Genomic DNA, 20,250 nt, shown 5'->3' on the forward strand with positions numbered 1-20,250 from the left:
CTGCTGATTTCAAGAACCGTGTAACTTTTCTCCTGTTGGACTTGGGCACACATACTGAGTGGTTATAAATATTTTAAATACAAAAGAGTCGAAGGGTGGCTTTTATTATTTTTATTTTATTAAAACATTGTATGCTGCCTTTGCAGCTCAAGGGGGCTTAATTTATTCCACAAACATAAAATAAATCATTCATAAAACACTCCACAGAAAAAAAAAACCTTGCCTGCAACACAAGTCCCACTAAATGCTATCAAATATTAGAGCCCTGCAGTGCTAGATAGAGCTTCCAAAAGAGGATGCCCCCTCACTACTTCAGAAGCCATTTCCAAAAACAAAACAAAAAAAAGCAGCCCTGGAGACCTGTATTGAAAAGAAATGGGATCAAGTGCATGCCAGACAAACAACACTGGGTGATGGGAGCCTACAGGATGTTGATTAGCAGAGACTGTAATTTTGAGTTCTTTACAGCTGTTTCACAGCCACTTGAGATATTTCTATCTCTACACCAACCACTGCTTATTATTTTCATGTCTCCTACATCAACTGGTAGCTGTCAAGGCATGTGGGTTGCATAGCTTTGCTGGTCAGTTGGGTAGTAATGAGCATCAAAACAGAGGCAGGTCAAGATCGGTAGCCACATTACTCTGTGTGTAGCAGTAGAAAAGAGGAAGAGTCCTGTAGCACCTTACAGACTAACAAAATTTGGGGCAGGGTATGAGCTTTTATGAGTCACTGCTCACTTACTACTTCAGATACTGAAGTGAGCTGTGTCTCATGAAAGCTCATATACCCTGCCACAAATTTTTGTTAGTCTCTAAGATGCTACTGGGCTTTTGCTCTTTTTTAGTAAAACAGAGGGTTTTTACAAAAAGCAGTTCATTTTAGTGCAATCAACCACCTTTAGCCTTTAAATCATTTTGAAAATTGAGTTTGCAGCTAATACATCTTCAGCAGCGTTGCATTCTCAGTTAACCTTAACATGGAAAATTACTGAAAGTTTCTATAGAATCCATTTTCTTGGAGAGCCTGCAAGAGATTTGTATTGTATAATGCTTGCTTTTACATAAAAAGCTGGACAGCAGGAGCATACGACAAGCACATAGGAAGGCAGTGCTGGGTCCAGAGCGCCTGCTGTGTTGCTTCCTCAGAACTGAAAATATCTGTCTGCTGGGCAGACTATAAGAACAATGTGTCTCATTCTCCCTGAAGCTGTGTTCTGCCAGGTTGGACTTAAATGGTTGACTATCCCAACAACCTGAGGTCTGCTGTACTTGATTGCTAGGTCAGGGGATACTAACAAGCAACTACCATATTATGCCAGAATCTCTTGATTCGCCTTATAATAACAGCTGCCACCAGAGTTGCTTATGTATCATATCTACACAAAGAATACAGGGTTTTGATAATTCGGTGAAGAGCAATGTCTAGTGTCTAGTGAGTATGTACAATGATATGACACTAAATGCATCCTGTACCACTGCTTTTATCAGGTTTGTCAAGGTATTACATGAACAGCTAATAAATGTCAGTTCTGTTCAGTCTGTGTTCCATCTCCTGTTGAATTTTTCCCTGCTCATCTCATTCATATTCAACTTGTAACTTGATAATTCTGTCCTTAGAGAATTGACTATTTTATAGTAGAAAGCATGCTTTTGCAGAAGGAAGAGACAACTCAGCAGCTAGGTGTGTAAACTCACTTAATTGAAGCTCTGCATAGTACCAGTTTGCTTGCAAATTGGAGGCACTAGTATATTTGGGAGCACTATTAATACACTCTAAACTACCAAGTTGTCATTATGACTTTGACCTTTGATCGAAGAATGTTTACTGTAAAAGTCTAAGCCTGTATTTGGAAATGAACACCTGCTCATTCACCACAGGTGACTAACCATCGCTTCTGAGGGTTAGATTGGAAACCATTTTTGTACAACAGAAGATTTTTTTAAAGTTCAACAAAATTCTATTGAATAGAATTCAATCTTTACAAGAATACATGCTACAAAAGAAAAGAAAAAGCTTTTACAGTGTTGTATCATAAGACATTGGAGTAGTTGCAGTGTACATAACCTTAATACCTGATATAAAAAAACATAACTAATGCAAAGCTATTAAAGAATTATATATATCCTTGGGCAGAGCTCTTGCAGATGGTATTTTGTAAAACAGAAGATTGACTCCTTCAGGCTGATGATCAACCAGTTGCCTAATGGAGGTTATTTGGGTTGATGGGCTAACGAGCTTGTTTTATTTTCTGGTAGCTTTGGACTCTTAGTTGGAAGGTTATCCTTAAATTTTACAGTTAAAGTGTGCTTGTGATTAAAAGCCAAAATAAACTTCAGAAGAGCTACCACCTTAGTCATAACCTTGCTATCAAAGCCTCATTTGTGAATACAGGCACACATGCATTCCTACATCAGTATTCAATTTATTGTGGCTAGAGTATACTTGAGTGAGTGGATTGTTAAAAGAATCTAAATGGAAGACTTGACTAGTCTTGTTCAACACACTTATGTTTGTGACGCAAAACTTCCCTATCATCGGTGTGCCAATACCTGGGCAACCAGTAATTGTAAATATAAATATCAAATATCAATATTCATCACTGCCTAGCTTTGCTGAATTTAAATCCCTCTAGGTTTACAGTCTGCATGGGACTAAAGTTTTTCTGTGAGCTTTGAAGAAATTACATTCATGGAAAATATTTTTGTGTATTGGGTTATTTGTTCCACATTTACAAAGCAACTTGGTTTTAATATTTCCTTAATATACAGTGAACTAGTTTGTTAGTACAGCATACAGCACTGAATTTAACTGAGATCCTACCAAGTCTTTTATCAACAGTATTAACAGGTTAGTCTAGCAGAAAGAGGTGAAAGTTGGTAGGTACCTTAGAAGGCTTTATGAAGGTGAATGTCTTTTATAAAGTAGTCCGTGGATAAAGACTCTAAATTAGAATGACTTAACTGTTTTCTTTTCCACCTGTCTCTACTTCCATCCCCAATTGGCTTAGCATCTGTTCTTTTTCCTGTGAGGAGGTGGTTCTTTAATACATGGGTGGTATGATTGCACTAAAATAGGGTTAAGGTTGGATACAAAGTAACTAGCTCCTGTTACATTTAAATCAGGCTTCTAAAAAGTATCTTAATTCTTGCAAGAAAAACATGTTAAATGAATTTGAAAAGATTAGATTGGAATTGCCTGAAATTCTATTAAGCCACACTGCATGGACGTGCTGGGAATATAAATACAATTACTGTAAATTTGTACAAACTGATTTGTTGCATTATCTTGCTAATCTAACATATGGTACTTTTTGTGTCCATATTGCAGACGGCAACTCCAAACTAACATGGCAGTCAGACTGTGTGATGTGGCTTCTCTGCTTAGAAGTGGTTCGTGGGCAGCAGAGCCTTGGACTGGGGTCTGTGGGATTTTTCTTAAATTCTGTAGGCTATTTTTAACATGTTACAATGGTGCTGAGGCCATACCAAACACTTTAAATCATACTTGGAATAATTTGATACATCTTTTCTAAGTTTTGGGTAGGAATTAGGCTGTGTCCCTGGTCTCAGGCAGGGCATCTTCTAAACTAATAATATACATAAGAGATCCTTGAATGCCACCTGCCTTCTTCTTGATTGTAACTTGAATTATCTGTTTACTTCAGTATAATTAAAAATAGTATTGTATTAAAGCTGTTTTGGTATGGTCTGAATGCTCTATAAGTCGCTTTTGAAAGTAATTTATATTGTGTATTTTTTTGGTTACTGATTGAAAAAATAGAATTTTCACTCATTGGTTTGCTTGGCTGGAAAGAGTAAAATTCAGGACAGATGCAAATCAGGATTCTCATCAGGTGAACAGTTTTTTCATAAATCTTTTAATGAGGAATTAATTCGTTGAAGTGTAGGTTGTTAATGTCTTATGCAGAAACAAATGGTTCTGTCAGTGGTATTATGTTTTAGCACAACACTACTGCACCTGTAGATGTGAACATTATATTTAGTTTCAGATTTCTGAGGCAAGAATAAAATACTAAAACCAATTCCCCTTTTTAAATCATGCTGATTAGGCAGTCAATCAACACGTTACAGTTAGACACTTATAGGAAGCTTCAGTCTGAAGATATCGCTGCCCATCACTCTTTCCAGAAATGGGAATGTCTGACTAGAAATTGGTTTAAATTGTTCTTAGCTAATTTCTGCATAGCCAGCTAAGTCTTGTGGGAGTTCAGAAGTTATCCTGTAAGAATATATTAGTGAATAATAAATATTTCTTTGTCATTAATGTGATTTTTCCCCTCACTTTTCTGGAACCCAGTCATTTTTTGGGGTAATCCATAATCCCTCTCTTCCCTTCCTATCTTAACTATATCTATAAACTATTAGAAATGCCAGTATTGACATAGCTCTTTTCAGGAAACTAGCATGTTAACTGTAGAGTTGCAGAAAAAATAATTTGTAACTTCCCCATTTTTACAGTTCTGAGGGCTGAAGATGAGCCTGTAGAAACTGTTTTACTGCTGTAATTCCTGCTATTGAGTCTTGCATAAGCTATTGCATGAATGAAGCAAAGGCTTGTACATGATGCCATGGCAGGCAGGACTGCTTCTTCTTAACTTCTCCATCCTTTTGTATTGCCTTCTACCATATTCTGTGATGGGCCCAAGACCCTTGGGATCAGCTTTTCAGGGATCTATGTAAAAAAGGCAGGAGAAGTTCTTGTGCTCTTTTGGCAGTACAGAACTAGCTAATGGAGAACCTATCAATTGCTGCCTTTTGAAATTAATGTCCTTTAGTGAATTTGGGGTAGCATAATTTTATTAGCACAACATAATTGTGTGTTAAGGTATTCTTTGGGGTTAAGATTATGTTCTGTCTTGGTAGGTTCAATAAAATGTAGGTTCTCAGGTTTGGAAATCTTACTGGAAACAGACCAAGTGCAGATCTCAAAATAAAACTGTTAGGTTTTGTTTGAAGAGTTGCTAACTGCTGCATTGTAGCAGTCCATCTGCAATTTAAATCAAGGTTTTGCATATAGGTCAGAGCAAGTATTAATCTTCTGTTCAAAATGAGCAATCCTTGTATTGTTGACTGACATGGACTATCTCAGTTTAACTGGATATGTGCATCTGCTTGTACTACTCTAGGGACATTGGAAGGAGCAACAAAGGCCCAAATTGTCGCATTCTAATTGGTGGTAAAGCTTTATGTTATCAAAGCTCAAGAAATGTAGGGCAAAAGTAGACTTGCCAGCATTTCTACACATAAAGCTTGTCAACTGCAAAGGCTTTTGAAACAGAAAAATTACTTGCTGATAGTACGACCAATGTATTAAACCCTCTTCCTACTAGAAAAGTAACCAAAACAGTACATCTTCTATAATAATTCCTTCCCATGAAGTCTACTGTCTACCAATGTTCACCTTTTTTCAGTAATCGTGGAAACTCCCAGATGTGATTATTGTACTTGCTCACTGCTGATGCTGTACTTGAATTCATTTATATCCACAGTTAAGATTTTTAAAGATTTACTGAAATTTAGTGTTGGGCTAGGAAAAATGTTTCTAATTCCTGATACTGGCGAAAGCTCTTGAGACTTTTTAAAAAAAAAAATAGTCTAGATGTAGAGAATCTTTTAGTAAAGTCTTTTATGTTGCTTTAAAACTTTTGGGTTGTGAGGGGTGGGAATGAAAGCTGTTTTATTATAGAGCCATTATTGCAGCCCTGACAATTGACCACCCTTTGCATAGTGACGAAGATTTAAATTCTTGGCTAGAATCGTTAATAGATTCTGAAATATGAATTCTGACAGTTCCCATTTTCTCTATTTTAGCAGGTAATTGCTGCCATGGAAACACAACTGTCTAATGGACCAACTTGCAATAACACAACCAATGGTCCTACTACCATAAACAACAACTGCTCATCACCAGTTGATTCTGGAAACACAGAAGACAGCAAAACCAATTTAATAGTCAACTATCTTCCTCAGAACATGACACAAGAAGAGCTGAAAAGTCTTTTTGGGAGCATTGGGGAGATAGAATCCTGCAAACTTGTAAGAGACAAAATAACAGGTATGTAAGCAGCAGGCCTTAGTGTGTGCATGTAACACAAATTTTCATTTTAAACAGGAGCCTGAATAGCATTACTTTTTTATGAATGACAGAAGATTTTTTGGGGAATTGGCTTGAACGATGGTTTAGCATTTCATCCTGGCTGTCATGTGTTAAATAGAAGACTTAACCAGGCTTTCAAAGAATAACCCAAGAAGCTTTCAAAAGCTTTCAGAAAAAGAGATTTAATTGTAAGGATGACATAACAGTCCACACTGCCTGTGAAGAATATTTTTGCTTTCACAAAGGTATCCCAATTACTAGCAGATTTTAAAAGCCACCCTTTCTTAACATTGTTTTTTCTTATGGGTAGAGAGGTAAAGGAAAAATAGGGCTTAAAAATGTGAACCTGTCCTTAGTCTTGGTTGGCGCTGTCTTTCTGTCCACAATCAAAACTTCTGAGTGAAAGGATTGGGGGAAGGGAAATCTATAGAAACATATAATTAACCCAGTTGGCTCTATTAATACTCTAGAATGGAGTCCAAATGCAAAAAGCTGATGTTGTGATGAATGTGACTTTTTTAGTCATAGAGATACTGGTGGATGGCAATCATGTAGGCAAAAATAGATCTGTTGTGTGACTAAATAGAATTTATACTGTTCAGAGGCATGTGCCAGATGACTATAATAAAATCATAGAGTTGGAAGGTACCTCTAGGGTCATCTAGTCCAACCCCCTGCACAATGTAGGAAACTCACAAACACCTCCCCCTAAATTCACAGGATCTTCATTGCTGTCAGATGGCCATCTAGCCTCTGTTTAAAAACCTCAAGGAAGGAGAGCCCACCACCTCCCGAGGAAGCCTGTTTCACTGAGGAATCGCCCTAACCGTCAGGAAGTTCTTCCTAATGTTGAGCCGGAAACTCTTTTGATTTAATTTCAACCCATTGGTTCTGGTCCTACCTTCCGCGGCCACAGAAAACAATTCCACACCATCCTCTATATGACAGCCCTTCAAGTACTTGAAGATGGTGATCATATCACCTCTCAGCCGCCTCCTCTCCAGACTAAATATCCCCACCTCCTTCAACCTTTCCTCATAGGACTTGGTCTCCAGACCCCACACTATCTTCGTCGCCCTTTTCTGGACCCATTCCAGCTTGTCTATATCCTTCTTAAAATGTGGTGCCCAGAACTGAACACAATACTCCAGGTGACGTCTTACCAGAGCAGAGTAAAGCGATTCCATCACATCACGTGATCTGTACACTATACTTCTGTTGATACAGCCCAAAATTGCATTTGCCTTTTTAGCCACCACATCACACAGTTGATTCATGTTCAGCATATGATCTACTAAGACCCCTAGATCCCTTTTGCACATACTACTGCTAAGACAAGTCTCCCCCATCCTATAACCATGCATTGGATTTTTCCTACCTAAATGCAGAACTTTACGTTTATCCCTGTTAAAATTCATTTTATTGATTTTGGCCCAGTTTTCCAGCTTGTCAAGGTCATCCTGTTTCTGTCTTCTTCTGTGTTTGCGACTTCTCCCAATTTAGTATCATCTGCAAATTTAATAAGCATTCCCTCTATTCTTTCATCCAAATCATTGATAAAGATCCCTTAGGCACTCCACTTGTCACTCCTCTCTAAGAAGATGAGGAACCATTCACAAGCACCCTTTGGGTGCGATCTGTCAACCAGTTACAGATCCACCTAACGGTAACAGGATCCAAACCACATTTTACCAACTTGTCAACAAGGATAGTATGTGGAACTTAATCAAAAGCCTTACTGAAATCAAGATAAACGATGTCTTCAGCATTCCCCCAATCCAGCAAGGTAGTCACTTCCTCAAAAAAAGAGATCAGGCTAGTCTGACATGACTTGTTCTTGAGAAACCCATGCTGGCTCTTAGTAATCACATCCATTCTTTCTAAATGTTCCAGGACTGACTGTTTGATGATTTGCTCTAAAACGTTTCCAGGTATAGACGTCAAGCTGGGTAGTTACCCAGATTGTCTTTTTTCCCCTTCTTGAAGATGGGGACAACATTCGCCTGCCTCCAATCTTCCAGCAGCTCTCCTGTTCTCCAAGAATTTTCAAAAATAATAGCTAGAGGCTCAGAAATTACATCCGCAAGCTCTTTTAGAACCCTTGGATGCAATTCATCTGGCCCTGAGGACTTAGTTTCATTTAAAGAAACTAGGTGGTTATGTACTACCCTTACGCTGATCCTAGGTTGGAACTTCATACCCTCCTTATATGTTCTGTTTTTGCCATGTTGAGCACCGTTCCCCTCAGAAGAGAAGACTGAGGAAAAGTAGGAATTGAGCAGTTCTGCCCTCTCTTCATAATAGTATGTAAAGGAGTAGGCTGGTATTAAGAGGAGGCTTCCAGGGTCAACTCTTATGTTCAGCTGGCCTCTAAATGTTCCACAGTATTCACATGAACTGTATAACGTGCAAAACAAAAGCTCAAACCTTGATTCCCAAGTGTTGCAACATAAAGAACCCTCAAAAATCATCCTGCTGTTTGGATTCTTCTTGTGAATTTCGAGTTGTGCTTTGGTCACCTGTCATTTGCACTATATTACTGCCTAGGTATACAGTAAATTCAGTTCACTTTATAAGTCCTGCATCTCTTCTGTTAGCTGAGCTGAAGAGAGAAACTTTCTCTCTCTCTCTCCCTCCCCTGCCTCTGTCTCCTGACTTTTGTTTTAGCTTCTGTATTTTGTATTTTTGGCAGCTTCCCAGGATGGCGTCTCATCTTGTTCTCTCCTTGTTCCTATTCATCACCCTGTTCAGAAGTTGGCTGTCATATTGACACTCAAGTGTTGGCAACTCTGTGTTTTCTGATCTAAAAAGCATTAAGGAATTTTAAACATTGTAAACCTAGTGCTTTGGAAGGGTTGCATTAATGGCTGCAAGTAAGCTTGAATAATTAGCAATTAGCAGCTTCTCTGCCTTAGAGATTTTTATGTGTGATTCAGTTTAATGCTCCTTGTGGCAAGGAACAGATAGCACATATGCCTTGCTGACTCTTTATTCTTCCTGTGCACCAACCCTCCCTCCCCATCCTCTGTACTTATTGCTGCTTTGATCTGGCTATGCAGAGCCTCTCTAATCCAATGACATATGTAGTAAATACAGATATGTGGTACTTTTCAGTCTCCAGAATACTCTGATCATTGCAGAGTAGTGGTTTAATTCCCAGACTAGTATCTGGAAAACTCAGGTTCAAATCCCCAGTCTACTCTGGAGTGCTAGTCACACTCTCTGTCAGCCTAGTCTATTCTCAGGGAGGTCGCAAAAGTAAAATTGAGGAGGGGAGACTAATCTATTCAGCTCTTAGCTTCTTGGAAGATGGTTGTGATATATTACAAATAGAAGTGTCCTGGTGCATCTTAACTTCATAGGTGCTCCCCAAAAAAACAAAGTGTTTACTAGGACTTGGCCCATGATTCATTGGGGTGGGGCATGCCATGGACAAAAAACATTGTGAACACATGAAGCTGCCTTATGCTGAATTAGACACTTGGTCCATCAAGGACAGTGTTGTCTACTCAGATTGGCAGCAGCTCCCTAAGGTCTCAAGTCTTTTTGTTGTTAGGAGAAGGGGTGGGATAAAAATCTGGTTAAATAAATACATTTCACATCAGCTACTCACTGTCACTTTTTTATCTAGAGATGCTGAGGATTGAACCTGGGGCTTTCTGCATGCAAAGCAGATGTTCTTACACTGAGCCATTATCTCTCAGATTTAATGTGTTGTGGTGTTTAAATGAGTTGGAATGTGGTGGCAAGTGAGATACAGAATATTCCTGGTTGCATCTTGCCTCGTTGAACTACTACATAGCTTTCCATGACACTCTCATCCTCAACATGCTCCCTCCCTCCATCTGCAAGCATAACAGCTAGTTGTAGGGATTATTGATAGTGTACATGGAGTGCATTCAAAACTTCCAAGGTGCTGTTCAAAGGTTAAGTATTACAGGCTGCATTGGACAATAAAACTGGCATTCATTGAATGTGTAAGTCTTACTAGGAAGAAAAATAACTATGTGAAAGCCATTGGTAGCTTGACTAATAGCTAGAGTGGATTAAGCGAAATCTCTGAACTGGTCAGACTGTAAATTGCAGTTCGAACCCAGGTGTCTCTTAGAATCCAGTGAAACCCTGAGGAGAGTGGCATAACCAGGGTTGGGAGTCCAGCAGTAGGGCTAGCCATGTCATACCTTGAGTCACACACAGAAGACCCTTGTGTTATGGTGGCAGGTGAATTTGAAATTGCCAGTTTATTTTGGATCCAACTCATTAAGTATAATTTAGAGTGACAGAGTTATGTGATTGAAAAGTTTTACAGCTTTTATTTTATGCTTTATGATGGGGAAACTGACATATGTAGGGAGAACATAGAAATTATTTTTTCCCTTTTGTTCCAGTTTCTAACTGAAAATATCCCCCACTCCCAATAGCTACTTGGTTTCCTCCAGTAGGTTAAAAGCCACTTATGTGTTTCAGCAATTAAAAATGGGTGGAGGACTTACACAAGCCCTTCCAATTTGTGCCGATATTTTACTTTAAACCACAACCCTTATCAGCTGCATTGTTTGTTTTTTAAAAAGTTGGTAAAAAGATCATAGAACCACACATGTAATATGGAGTTCTTTCCCATGGAAGTTTAGATAAAACTTGCTTGATCCATGCTGTAGGATGGATTGCCTGACCAGTGACCTTTTTACTACTACAAACACCCTCAACATCTTGCCTAACATGGTATTTCCTAATAATGGTCAGGGTCTTTTTGCACTCCTTATTTTTCTGTTCTTAAATAGCACTTCCAATAGACTTACTTACACTGGTTATGAAACGCACATTTGAATCTTTTCAATTTAACCTGAACCTCTCACTGTATCAACATGAAAAACATTACTTCATGTCAGGAAAAAAGAATGCACTGAAAGTGGCATAGGGCAGGGGTGGCCAACGGTAGCTCTCCAGATGTTTTTTGCCTACAACTCCCATCAGCCCCAGCCAGCATGGCCAAGGGCTGGGGCTGATGGGAGTTGTAGGCAAAAAACATCTGGAGAACTTCTGGTGGCCCCTCCTGGCATAGGGCATTCCAGCAGCTGTAGAGCAATTTTGTCATTGTGCTGTTACGATATTCATATTCAGAGTTGTGCATCCATGCAAATGGTGTTGTTTTCAATTCCTGTAACTCCAGTTTGTTTCTGGAAAGAGTTGGTCCTGGCAATTCTGAACCCTTACAGAATTGGCGCCTTTTTATAAAATTGGGTCACCTATGTTAAAATGACATCAAATTCGAATTTCCATGGGGAATCTTGCTGTTACGAATAGCAGCTGGAGAGAGGTATGTGCCGCTTAATGCTGGGCTGCTTTTCAGGAAGCTTCCTTTTGGAGATTATTGATGTATGTTAGGGGACCTCAGCATGGTGTCTCATGGTAACCATGGCCCCCATTGCCACTTTTTCTGGCTCCTGCCAAGTATTTTTGGGAAGTATTTGGAGGGTTTGCACAGCAAGGGTTTTGATTGGTCATTGGAGATTTGTTTGGCTGTGCAGATTATTAAAAACATTGCTTTTGCAGTGGCTGCCACCATAACACAAGGATCTTTACGGTGTGACTGAAGGTAAACTGTGGCTACCTTTGCCTCCTGTGGCAGCCATTTTGTGGCTATGCCTACCATGCTGTGTCAGAATTCCAAAGATGCCCGCAGGATTAAAAACATTGGGGAAATTGTAAAAATGCCCAGAAAGTTAAAATCTAGGAATTATATCTGGTCTTTGATCAGTCTGGGATTTTCTGGGTTTCATTTGTAACTGTGAAAATTGACAGTAGCTCAAATTTTGACTAGAAAAACTAATTTCATATTGGGGCAAAAGTAAAATGTTAAGTTTCCCAGAGAAACTATGTTGGAAGGAAGTACAGGGAAGGAAAAATACTTAAACTAGGTCTTTATAGAGTTTGAAGTTCAGTTGCATTACATTAGTATTAAGAGAAACTGTAAGGCATTCAGATTTTGAGCTTGGTTTAGCCATAGCCAAGAAACAGTCCTGTCTTTTTCATGCAAAACTGATAGCTTGTCAGGGTTTTGCTTGGTAATCTGAATTTTTACATCTTTTATTTAATGTTAGGACCAGATTGGGTATATATAGAGAGATAAGAATGTTTAATATTAGGCCTGTGTGCTAAAGTGAAATACTTTGTATAAACAAGGAAATTACAGTTGCCAAGTGTGTTTTCATGAAGAATGTTGCTCATTCACAATATTGATTATGTTTAAAATTTTAGAAACATGAACAGGAACATATATAACACTTTCATAAGCTGCAGTTAAAAGAAAACCTGGAATTTTTTCATGGTTCAGAACTTCTGATTATCTTGCATTTCTGTTGTGAGGTAAGGCCAGGCTGAATCTGGTATCCATTTTTACCCATAGTACCAGTAGACTTCTGACATCTCTGTTGGCCCTTGGTTATTTTGATAAATTCATTGTGTTCAAATGCCCACTGGAGTTGGTCACACTGTGGCCTGTCTTTTGTGGTGCTGCATCTCTAATATATATATAACCATCTTCCTAATGTTGATACTCAGAAGATTGGGAGCCACATGTGGTTCTTTGACAAGCCATCTGAGCACTGTTAACCTAGTGTGGTAACTGTGGAGCTGATAAACTAGCTGCTCATTTACTTCCGTGCTCACTGAATGAGTTGGGCTGTCTCTGTCAACTCCTGGCTCTGAAGAAAGTAAATTACATAGCATGGAAAGGTTGTCATAATAAGGAGTCACCCGTTTAATAAAATAAGCTCCATACTTACTGTCCAGAAGAACCTGTATGTAATTTTGGTTGGGTTAATAAGTCATCAGAGTGTTGAATGAAAAGAGCAAGTGCTTTTGGACAGTGTTTTCAGAGTGTTGCTGCTATATGTGTTTTATGAGCATTGTCTGCATTTAGCCTGGGATTTGTTTGGGAGGAGGGGAGATTTAAAAGAAATGGAACACTTCCACTGGGTCCAAGCTACTTAGCTCATCCTGATCCTTCATTTAAAAACTTTCTCAGCCTAAACACAGTGTATGATTGATGGCAAATCACATTAATATTCACCAAGGATCAAAATACCCACCTTCAATCAAGAAAATGTTGACAGGTCTTCAAGGAGTAATTGGTTTACATTTAAAAACAACTGTATTAGCTGGGAGAAAAATAGAAAAGTTTTTGTAATTAGACTGAAACTTTTTGTTTTTGTAACTGAAGCCTAGTACATTTAGAGAGTGACTTCATAGTAGTCTATATACTAATAGCCAAATCTAAGGATTCTTAAATCTGGTAACTGTAGTCGTGAATGGGCAAAACAGGTCTTTCTACAAATCTGAAAAGAGCTCTAGGTTTGCAGGAAAAATGTGAAATCTAAAGAAAAACACTTTTTAAAAACAGAAATCCAGTAATGATAAAAGAAGCCATCTTGTAGCTTTAAGCAGTGGATGCCTTCAGTGCCTGTTGCTGGGCAACCACAGTATTCCAGACTAGGTCAGTCAGTAAAAGGCAGGACCCTTTCCAGGCCTGTGTTGACATTTGAGGAAGGACTCATTGGACCATGCCTGACTAGGGTTGCTACCTTGAGTTTGGGAGGTTCTAAAAGATTTTGTGGTGGAATCTGAGGAAGGCAGGGTTTGGGGATGAGAGAATTCTCAGCTGAATATAATGCCATATATAGAGTCTGCACCCCAAAGCAGTTATTTTCTCCAGGGGAACAGGTCTCTATTGTCTGGAGCTCAGTTATAATCTATGTTGCCTCGAAGCTGAGCAAAAATTCTACCTTGTGAGCTACTGATATTAAAGTTGTGAGCTACTGACATTAAAAGTTGTGAGCTAATGCATTAATTATTGTGCTCTGGGGCCATTTTTCCTGAGCTAAGACAAAAATGTGTGAGCTGGGAGCGAAAAAATCCATGAGCTAGCTCAAGCGAACTCAGCTTAGAGGGAGCACTGGTTATATTTCTGGGAGATCTCCAGGTCACACCTAGGGGTTGGCAACACTAAGCCTGAAATCATCCTCTAGGTAACTTGAAATCTCCTGACTTGCATGGCTCCACGAAGCCTGGCTGCTCACTACTGTTCAGCAGCAGTCACCCTATGAAAGCCAGCGTGGTGTAGCAGTTAAAGCTTTTGAGTAGGGTCTGGGAGAAACAGATTCAATTCCCCATCTTGCTGTGGAAGCACACCAGTCCACATACTTTTAGTCAAACCTACCTCACAAGGTGGTTGTGCAGATAAGTGAGAATAATGGGGTATAAATGATGTAAAATGATAGTAAATATAGCTGAAGAAGGGAGGTAGATAAAGGTTAGCTGGTGAATGGTTGAGAAGGAGAGAGTGAGGCAGGGAAAGGGGAGAGAATACAGCATGACTGGGGGGGGGGGGAGGGCGGGTACCAGGAGAACAGAAATAGGATATCATTTGGGAGAGGTATACAGGAAAAGTGAGGCATTCCCACATGTACTTGAAGGTTTCCTATCATACAAGTGGGCCTGGCCCAGTGTCCTAGGCAGCTGGGGGGGAGAGTAGGCTTCCCAACCCCCCCGCTCTGGCGGGAGTCCCCTGGGTTTGCAGCCTCATCTCCCGGTCTTCAAGAAGTGGGAAGCGGGGGGGGGGTGGAGGGGGGGAGATCATACCTGTAGGCTTCATTATAGAGCTCCTGAGCCGTTTGTAAAATGTCTGCCCCTTTAAGGCTGGGCAGGGAGCAGGAAGGGCTAGGGAGAACAGCCCCGCCCTTTCTTTTGCTTTCGCTTTCACAAGAGTTCTCCGGAAGAAGATCTGGTAAGTGTGTGTGTGTGAGAGAGAGAGAGAGGGAAGGGGCAGGGGATTCCCTGGTTTGGAGGCCCTCCCCCCTTTTAGAAAGCGTGGGGGGGGGAAGGGAAATGTCTACTGGGCATTCTATTATTCCCTATGGAGAACGATTCCCATAGGGAATAATAGGGAATTCATCCGTTGGTATTGGGGGCTCTGGGGGGGGGCTATTTTTTGAGGTAGAGGCACCAGATTTTTAGTATAACATCTAGTGCCTCTCCCCAAAATACCCCCCAAGTTTCAAAACGATTGGACCAGAGGGTCCAATTCTATGAGCCCCAAAAGATGGTGCCCCTATACTTCATTATTTCCTATGGAAGAAAGGAATTTTAAAAGGTGTGCTGTCCCTTTAAATGTGATGGCCACAACTCCCTTGGAGTTCAATTATGCTTGTCACATCCTTGTTTTTGGCTCCACCCCCAATGTCTCCTGGCTCCACCCCCAAAGTCTCCTGGCTCTGCCCCCAAAGTCCCCAGATTTTTCTTTAATTGGACTTGGCAACCCTAGGGGAGAGGGAAAGTTAAAGACAGGGGCAGGTAAAGGTAGGCTAGCTGTTGGGTGGGAAGGAGACAGGATTGCCAGCTTGAGGTTAGGAAAAACCTGGAGATTTGGTGGCTGGAGTCTAAGGAGTGTGAGATTTGATAAGTGGAGGGACCTCAAAGAGATATAATGGCATAGAGCCCGGCCTCCAAAGCAGCTGTTTCTCCCAGAGGAACTAAGGTTGCCAATCACACGGTGTGACTGGAGATCACCTGGAATTACAACTGCTTTACTGGTTTGCAGGCTCTGAGTATTAGGTGCCAGGCAAGCCAGAGTCATTCTGTCCCAGGTCAGAGTTCTAGAAGTTAGAAAAGGCAGAGTCGGTGGCTTAACATCTAACATAGACATTGCATCCACACCTAGCAGCCTCTCTTGGCTGGTTTTATATCCACCCTCCTTTTTTTTTTTTTTTTTAGGTGAAGAAATTTTTTATTAAGAAGAAGATTAATACACAGAACAAGAAAAGAATAGACATAAAACAAACACATAATACAAATACAATCATTACTAACAATACCACAAACAACATACATACCAAACACCTCAGTACACTATACATTCATTAACCTAACATCTACCACAAATACCCAGTCATACACACTGGGAGGCGGAGAGGATTTAAGAGCAAAAAAGAATCATAATTACTCCAAACCAAAACCTTTACTTTTGACCCATTTATAAATGGGGTCCCATTCCTCCTGACATTTTTGCACATTACCATTTCTTAATCTTGTGGACATTAAATCAGATTCTGCGGCACCCAACAGCTTATTGATAAATTCATCTCTATTGGGGGTTATGTCATTCTTCCAGTACTTGGCATATAATATTCTGGCAGTAGTAACTATATACAATAGCAATTTCAGTTTGGTCATAGGCAGGCTTTGTCTACAAATATTTAAAAGATACAATTCCGGGACATGACTAATTTGTATTTTTAGGATTTTTTGGATCCAAATATTAACTTGTGTCCAATATTTTTTTGCATCTTTGCATTGCCACCATATTATATCCACCCTCCTAAGGGTCAGGCTTGCAGCTGGCTGCTCAGAAGCAATCATGCAACTACTCAATTTTGTTATCAGCAAGGAGCTGGTGCCTGGCCAGGAGACATGCACTTTGCTGTTTTGTCCATAGCTCTGTTGTCAGCCTTTGTCTGTGGCATTCTAAGAAGAAATTGGTGGGCTGGGAACAGCCAACTGAGGTTCATTGGCTGAACCAGGGTTAGTGACTCTACACCAGCTGTTGGCTGTGAATCCTGACAAGCCTGCAGATCAGTTTCCTGCTGGTCAGCTTATGTTGACTCAAGGTTGGTTACATGGAGGCTCTTGCTCTCCTGAGGAGTCCTTGCTATCAGTGAGCTTTGACTGAGTTATGACAACTGCTCTCTAGATGACAGATCAGTTCCCTGGATAAAATGGCTACTTTGTAGGGTGGTCCCTATGGCATTATATCCTGCTGATGTAACTTCCTTCTCCAAACCTTGCCCTCCCAAGGCATTACCTCCAGTTCTCCAGAAATATTCCAGCTGATGCTGGCAATCCTAAAATGGAAGTTCTATTGTGATTCTAGGAGATATCCATCTCCCACATGGAGGTTGGTAACCCTAGGAGAGAAGCAAACTGGAAAAAAGGGGCTTTCGTGAAAGAGGAAATAGTGGGGGAGCGAGAAATGAGATACCTTCTGCAAATCCTTGCAGGTTCCCACTTGTATACTCTAATAGTGAAGTTAATCTAAGAGAGAGGCAGTTTGGTGTAGTGGTTAAGTGTGCGGACTCTTATCTGGGAGAACCGGGTTTGATTCCTAACTCCTCCACTTGCAGCTGCTGGAATGGCCTTGGGTCAGCCATAGCTCTGGCAGAGTTGTCTTGAAAGGGCAGCTTCTGTGAGAGCTCTCTCAGCCCCACCCACCTCACAGGGAAGGAAGATAAAGGAGATTGTGAGCCACTCTGAGTGGAGGGCGAGATATAAATCCAATAATTATGCCATTAAAGGATTGGTATGGTTTGGTATGGTATGGTATAAATCCAGTATCATCATCTTCTTGAAATTGGCCAAATCTTAAGCTGTTTAAATCTGGTGACTAGAGCAATGAGGAAAGGGGCTGTTGGGGCTTTCATGAGGGAAGAAGAAATAGCGGGGGAGGGGGAAATGAGATGACCCTTGCATGTCCTTGCAGATTTTTCAGATCCCCGCCCCCTTAATATTCTGAAATGCTACTAAGTAGGGCCTTTTGGTAATTAAAAAGGTATCTTACGGTCTTCAGAGACTGGATTGACCAGAAAATGTGTGCATGTGTGGGGAAGTGGGGAGTTTAAAATGCAAAAAAAGTTCATAGGTGAAGGTCAGCAGTGAACCATTCACTCTGCACTCCTGCTTCCTGGATGCTTTATTTCAAGCTGGGCTTATTTCTCATATCAGAATGTGAGTAGGAGAATGCCCATAGGAGATGTAGGAGAGTTGGGGAGAATGTAGCATGAACAGCCATCACATATGAAATGTATATGAAATATGAGTGTGTAAGTGTGTTGTTACTAAGCACACTTAGTTGATGTGGTGTGTGTGATGTACTGAAACTTTTTAGAATTTAGGGCATTATGTAGTGAATTTTTGTATCTTGAGCAGTAAGCTATATTTAAGCAAGTCACAAGTCATTGTATGTCAGTGGCAGTTCAAGATTTGAGTCTGTTACTTACAGTTTCTTACAAGGAATGCAAGCTTGAACATATGCTTTTCATATGTTGTACTGTGTTGTTGAATTGTTACAGCTCTTTCTTTTACAAGATGGTATTTCACCCGGATGTCCAGCAGAGGGGATGAAACTGCAAAAGGGAGCTGAGAGTGTATCTGTTTATGTTCACCTGTATCATGCATCCTAATTTTAGTCAGCTCTCCATTCCACTTTATTATTTTTTTAAAGCAGAAAATGAAGTCAGTAGTACTTTGCGAATGGTTTGTTATAGATGTTCCTTTTGGTATTTCAATGCACGTTATTAAAATGTCATAAGTGGGGTATGAAAGGACAGAGGGATTTGTACATTCTGAAGGCACTGATAAAGTCTTCATTAGTGAAGACTTTTGGTGTCATATGGGGAAGGAGACTTTAGTGTAAAGTTGTCTTCATGCTGGTTCCAGGGTATAGTTAGAAGATATATGGATAAAAACCAGCCTTGCTGAACATAGGCAGGTTTGGGGTTGTGTGGTGCCTGAGCTGGAGATGTCTTGGAGAACTCGGTTTGTGCTGACCTGAATTTCATGATGGAAATGGGAAACAAGGTTGCTTTCTGTACCTCATCTGAGTAGATCATTCCACGGTACCACTGTACTGACTGCAAATACTCTAATATGTGGGTAGGAGGTTATACGTGAGAGGGTCCAGTTATTTGATTAGAACACTACTGGCATCCATAGTATGATTTGTTTAAAGCTATATTGGAGTAACTGAATTTGAGTTCCAAGCTCTTCAGCTGTTCTTGTGTGTATCAGCTAAAATGAGGTATGCAAAGCATTGAAACACCAACCTGGAGCTAGAACTTCTGTCTTTTGGCGGGGGAATGGGAAAGCTGTCCTATACTTATACAGCTTAGTTTGCAGTATAACTGCCCTTTCATACCAATAGAGAGAGAGAGAGCGCCTCATTAATCTGAAACAAAAAGGAGTCTTGTGACATCTCCATAACAGGTATATCGTGGCAGAATCTTTTGTGGATTGTAGGTTAGTAATACAGGCAGTAACTTTCAAATATGCTTTTTTTCTTGAAAAAAGAAAAAAAGTTAGAGCTAAATGGATCATTTAACTATCACATAGTTCCATATCATGGTATGTGAACCTTGAGTATTTTTTTCCCAAACTGAACTTGCCTTTAGGCATCTGGAAACTGTATCTAGGACTAAATATAAGTTGCAGAGAATTCTGACCACTATATATGATTAAGTTGTTTCAAAATATTCAGTGCCTGTTATATTTTCCCGAAAACTTATTATTTTTCATTTCAAGATAATTCTAGTATGCTTGTTCAGGGTTTTGGTATTGACTTATAAGGTCTTAACTGATCATGGACCAATATATCAATGGACTATCTCCTCCACTATGTCCTGGAAGAGTGTCGCACTCTCAAGATATCAACCTGTTAGTGGTCCCCAACCTGGTGGAACTTCCTGTGAAACTCCATTAGGGTCCTGCAGGATCTTACATAATTCCACAGAGCCTTTAAGACAGAGATGTTCCTCCAGGCTTTTGATTGAGGACAGCAATCTCAAGCTGGCATCCTGTCTTGTTTTCCTGCTTCATGCTTGCTCGTCCTCCCCCCCCCCTCCCGCTTGTGGAGTAGTCGGCAGTTTGTAACTGGAGTAAGTATTTTTTGCCATCTGTTCTTTAAATGTATTTTAACTATGGGTTTATTGTAATTGGTGTGTTTTAATGATGCTGTATATCACCTAGAGCCCTGAGATAGCTGGGAATGGGCAATTCACAAATCTAATGCATAAATAAATAAATAAATAAATAAATAAATAAATAATCCACCTTTCTCTTAAGGCAGCTAACAAAATGACAATAAATCCAGTTAAGCAATAAGCCAGGCCAGGGCTGGCCAAACTGTGGTTCAGGAGCCACATGTGGCCCTTTCACGCATATTGTATAGCTCCCAGAGGTTGCAAAGGAATTTAAAACAGGTTTTCAAGTAAGTAAGCTTAGCATTGAGACCTCAGACAGCCTCTGAGTGCTGGTCTACAGATAGGTGACTATTTTTGCCATGTGTGAAGTGGGGAAGGCAGG

The 20,250-nt window shown here is 40.2% G+C and overlaps 1 protein-coding gene across 17 annotated transcripts in view; it reads left to right on the forward strand.

Moving 5' to 3' along the window:
* The window catches only part of ELAVL2 (ELAV like RNA binding protein 2), a 191,872-nt gene that overhangs the window by 79,636 nt on the left and 91,986 nt on the right, over nt 1-20,250 (forward strand). For 7 of the 17 annotated variants that reach the window (XM_060237214.1, XM_060237213.1, XM_060237212.1 and 4 more), the window contains exons 2-3: nt 3,331-3,421; nt 5,835-6,078. In XM_060237214.1, the coding sequence (XP_060093197.1) occupies nt 3,350-3,421; nt 5,835-6,078 (316 nt within the window). In that variant the 5' untranslated portion in view covers nt 3,331-3,349. Of the gene's footprint in view, nt 1-3,330; nt 3,447-5,834; nt 6,079-20,250 lie in introns of those variants that run through there. The other 10 variants (XM_060237210.1, XM_060237209.1, XM_060237202.1 and 7 more) reach the window with 3 other exon arrangements.

This window comes from Heteronotia binoei, chromosome 4, assembly GCF_032191835.1.
Source record: "Heteronotia binoei isolate CCM8104 ecotype False Entrance Well chromosome 4, APGP_CSIRO_Hbin_v1, whole genome shotgun sequence".
NCBI lineage: Eukaryota > Metazoa > Chordata > Lepidosauria > Squamata > Gekkonidae > Heteronotia > Heteronotia binoei.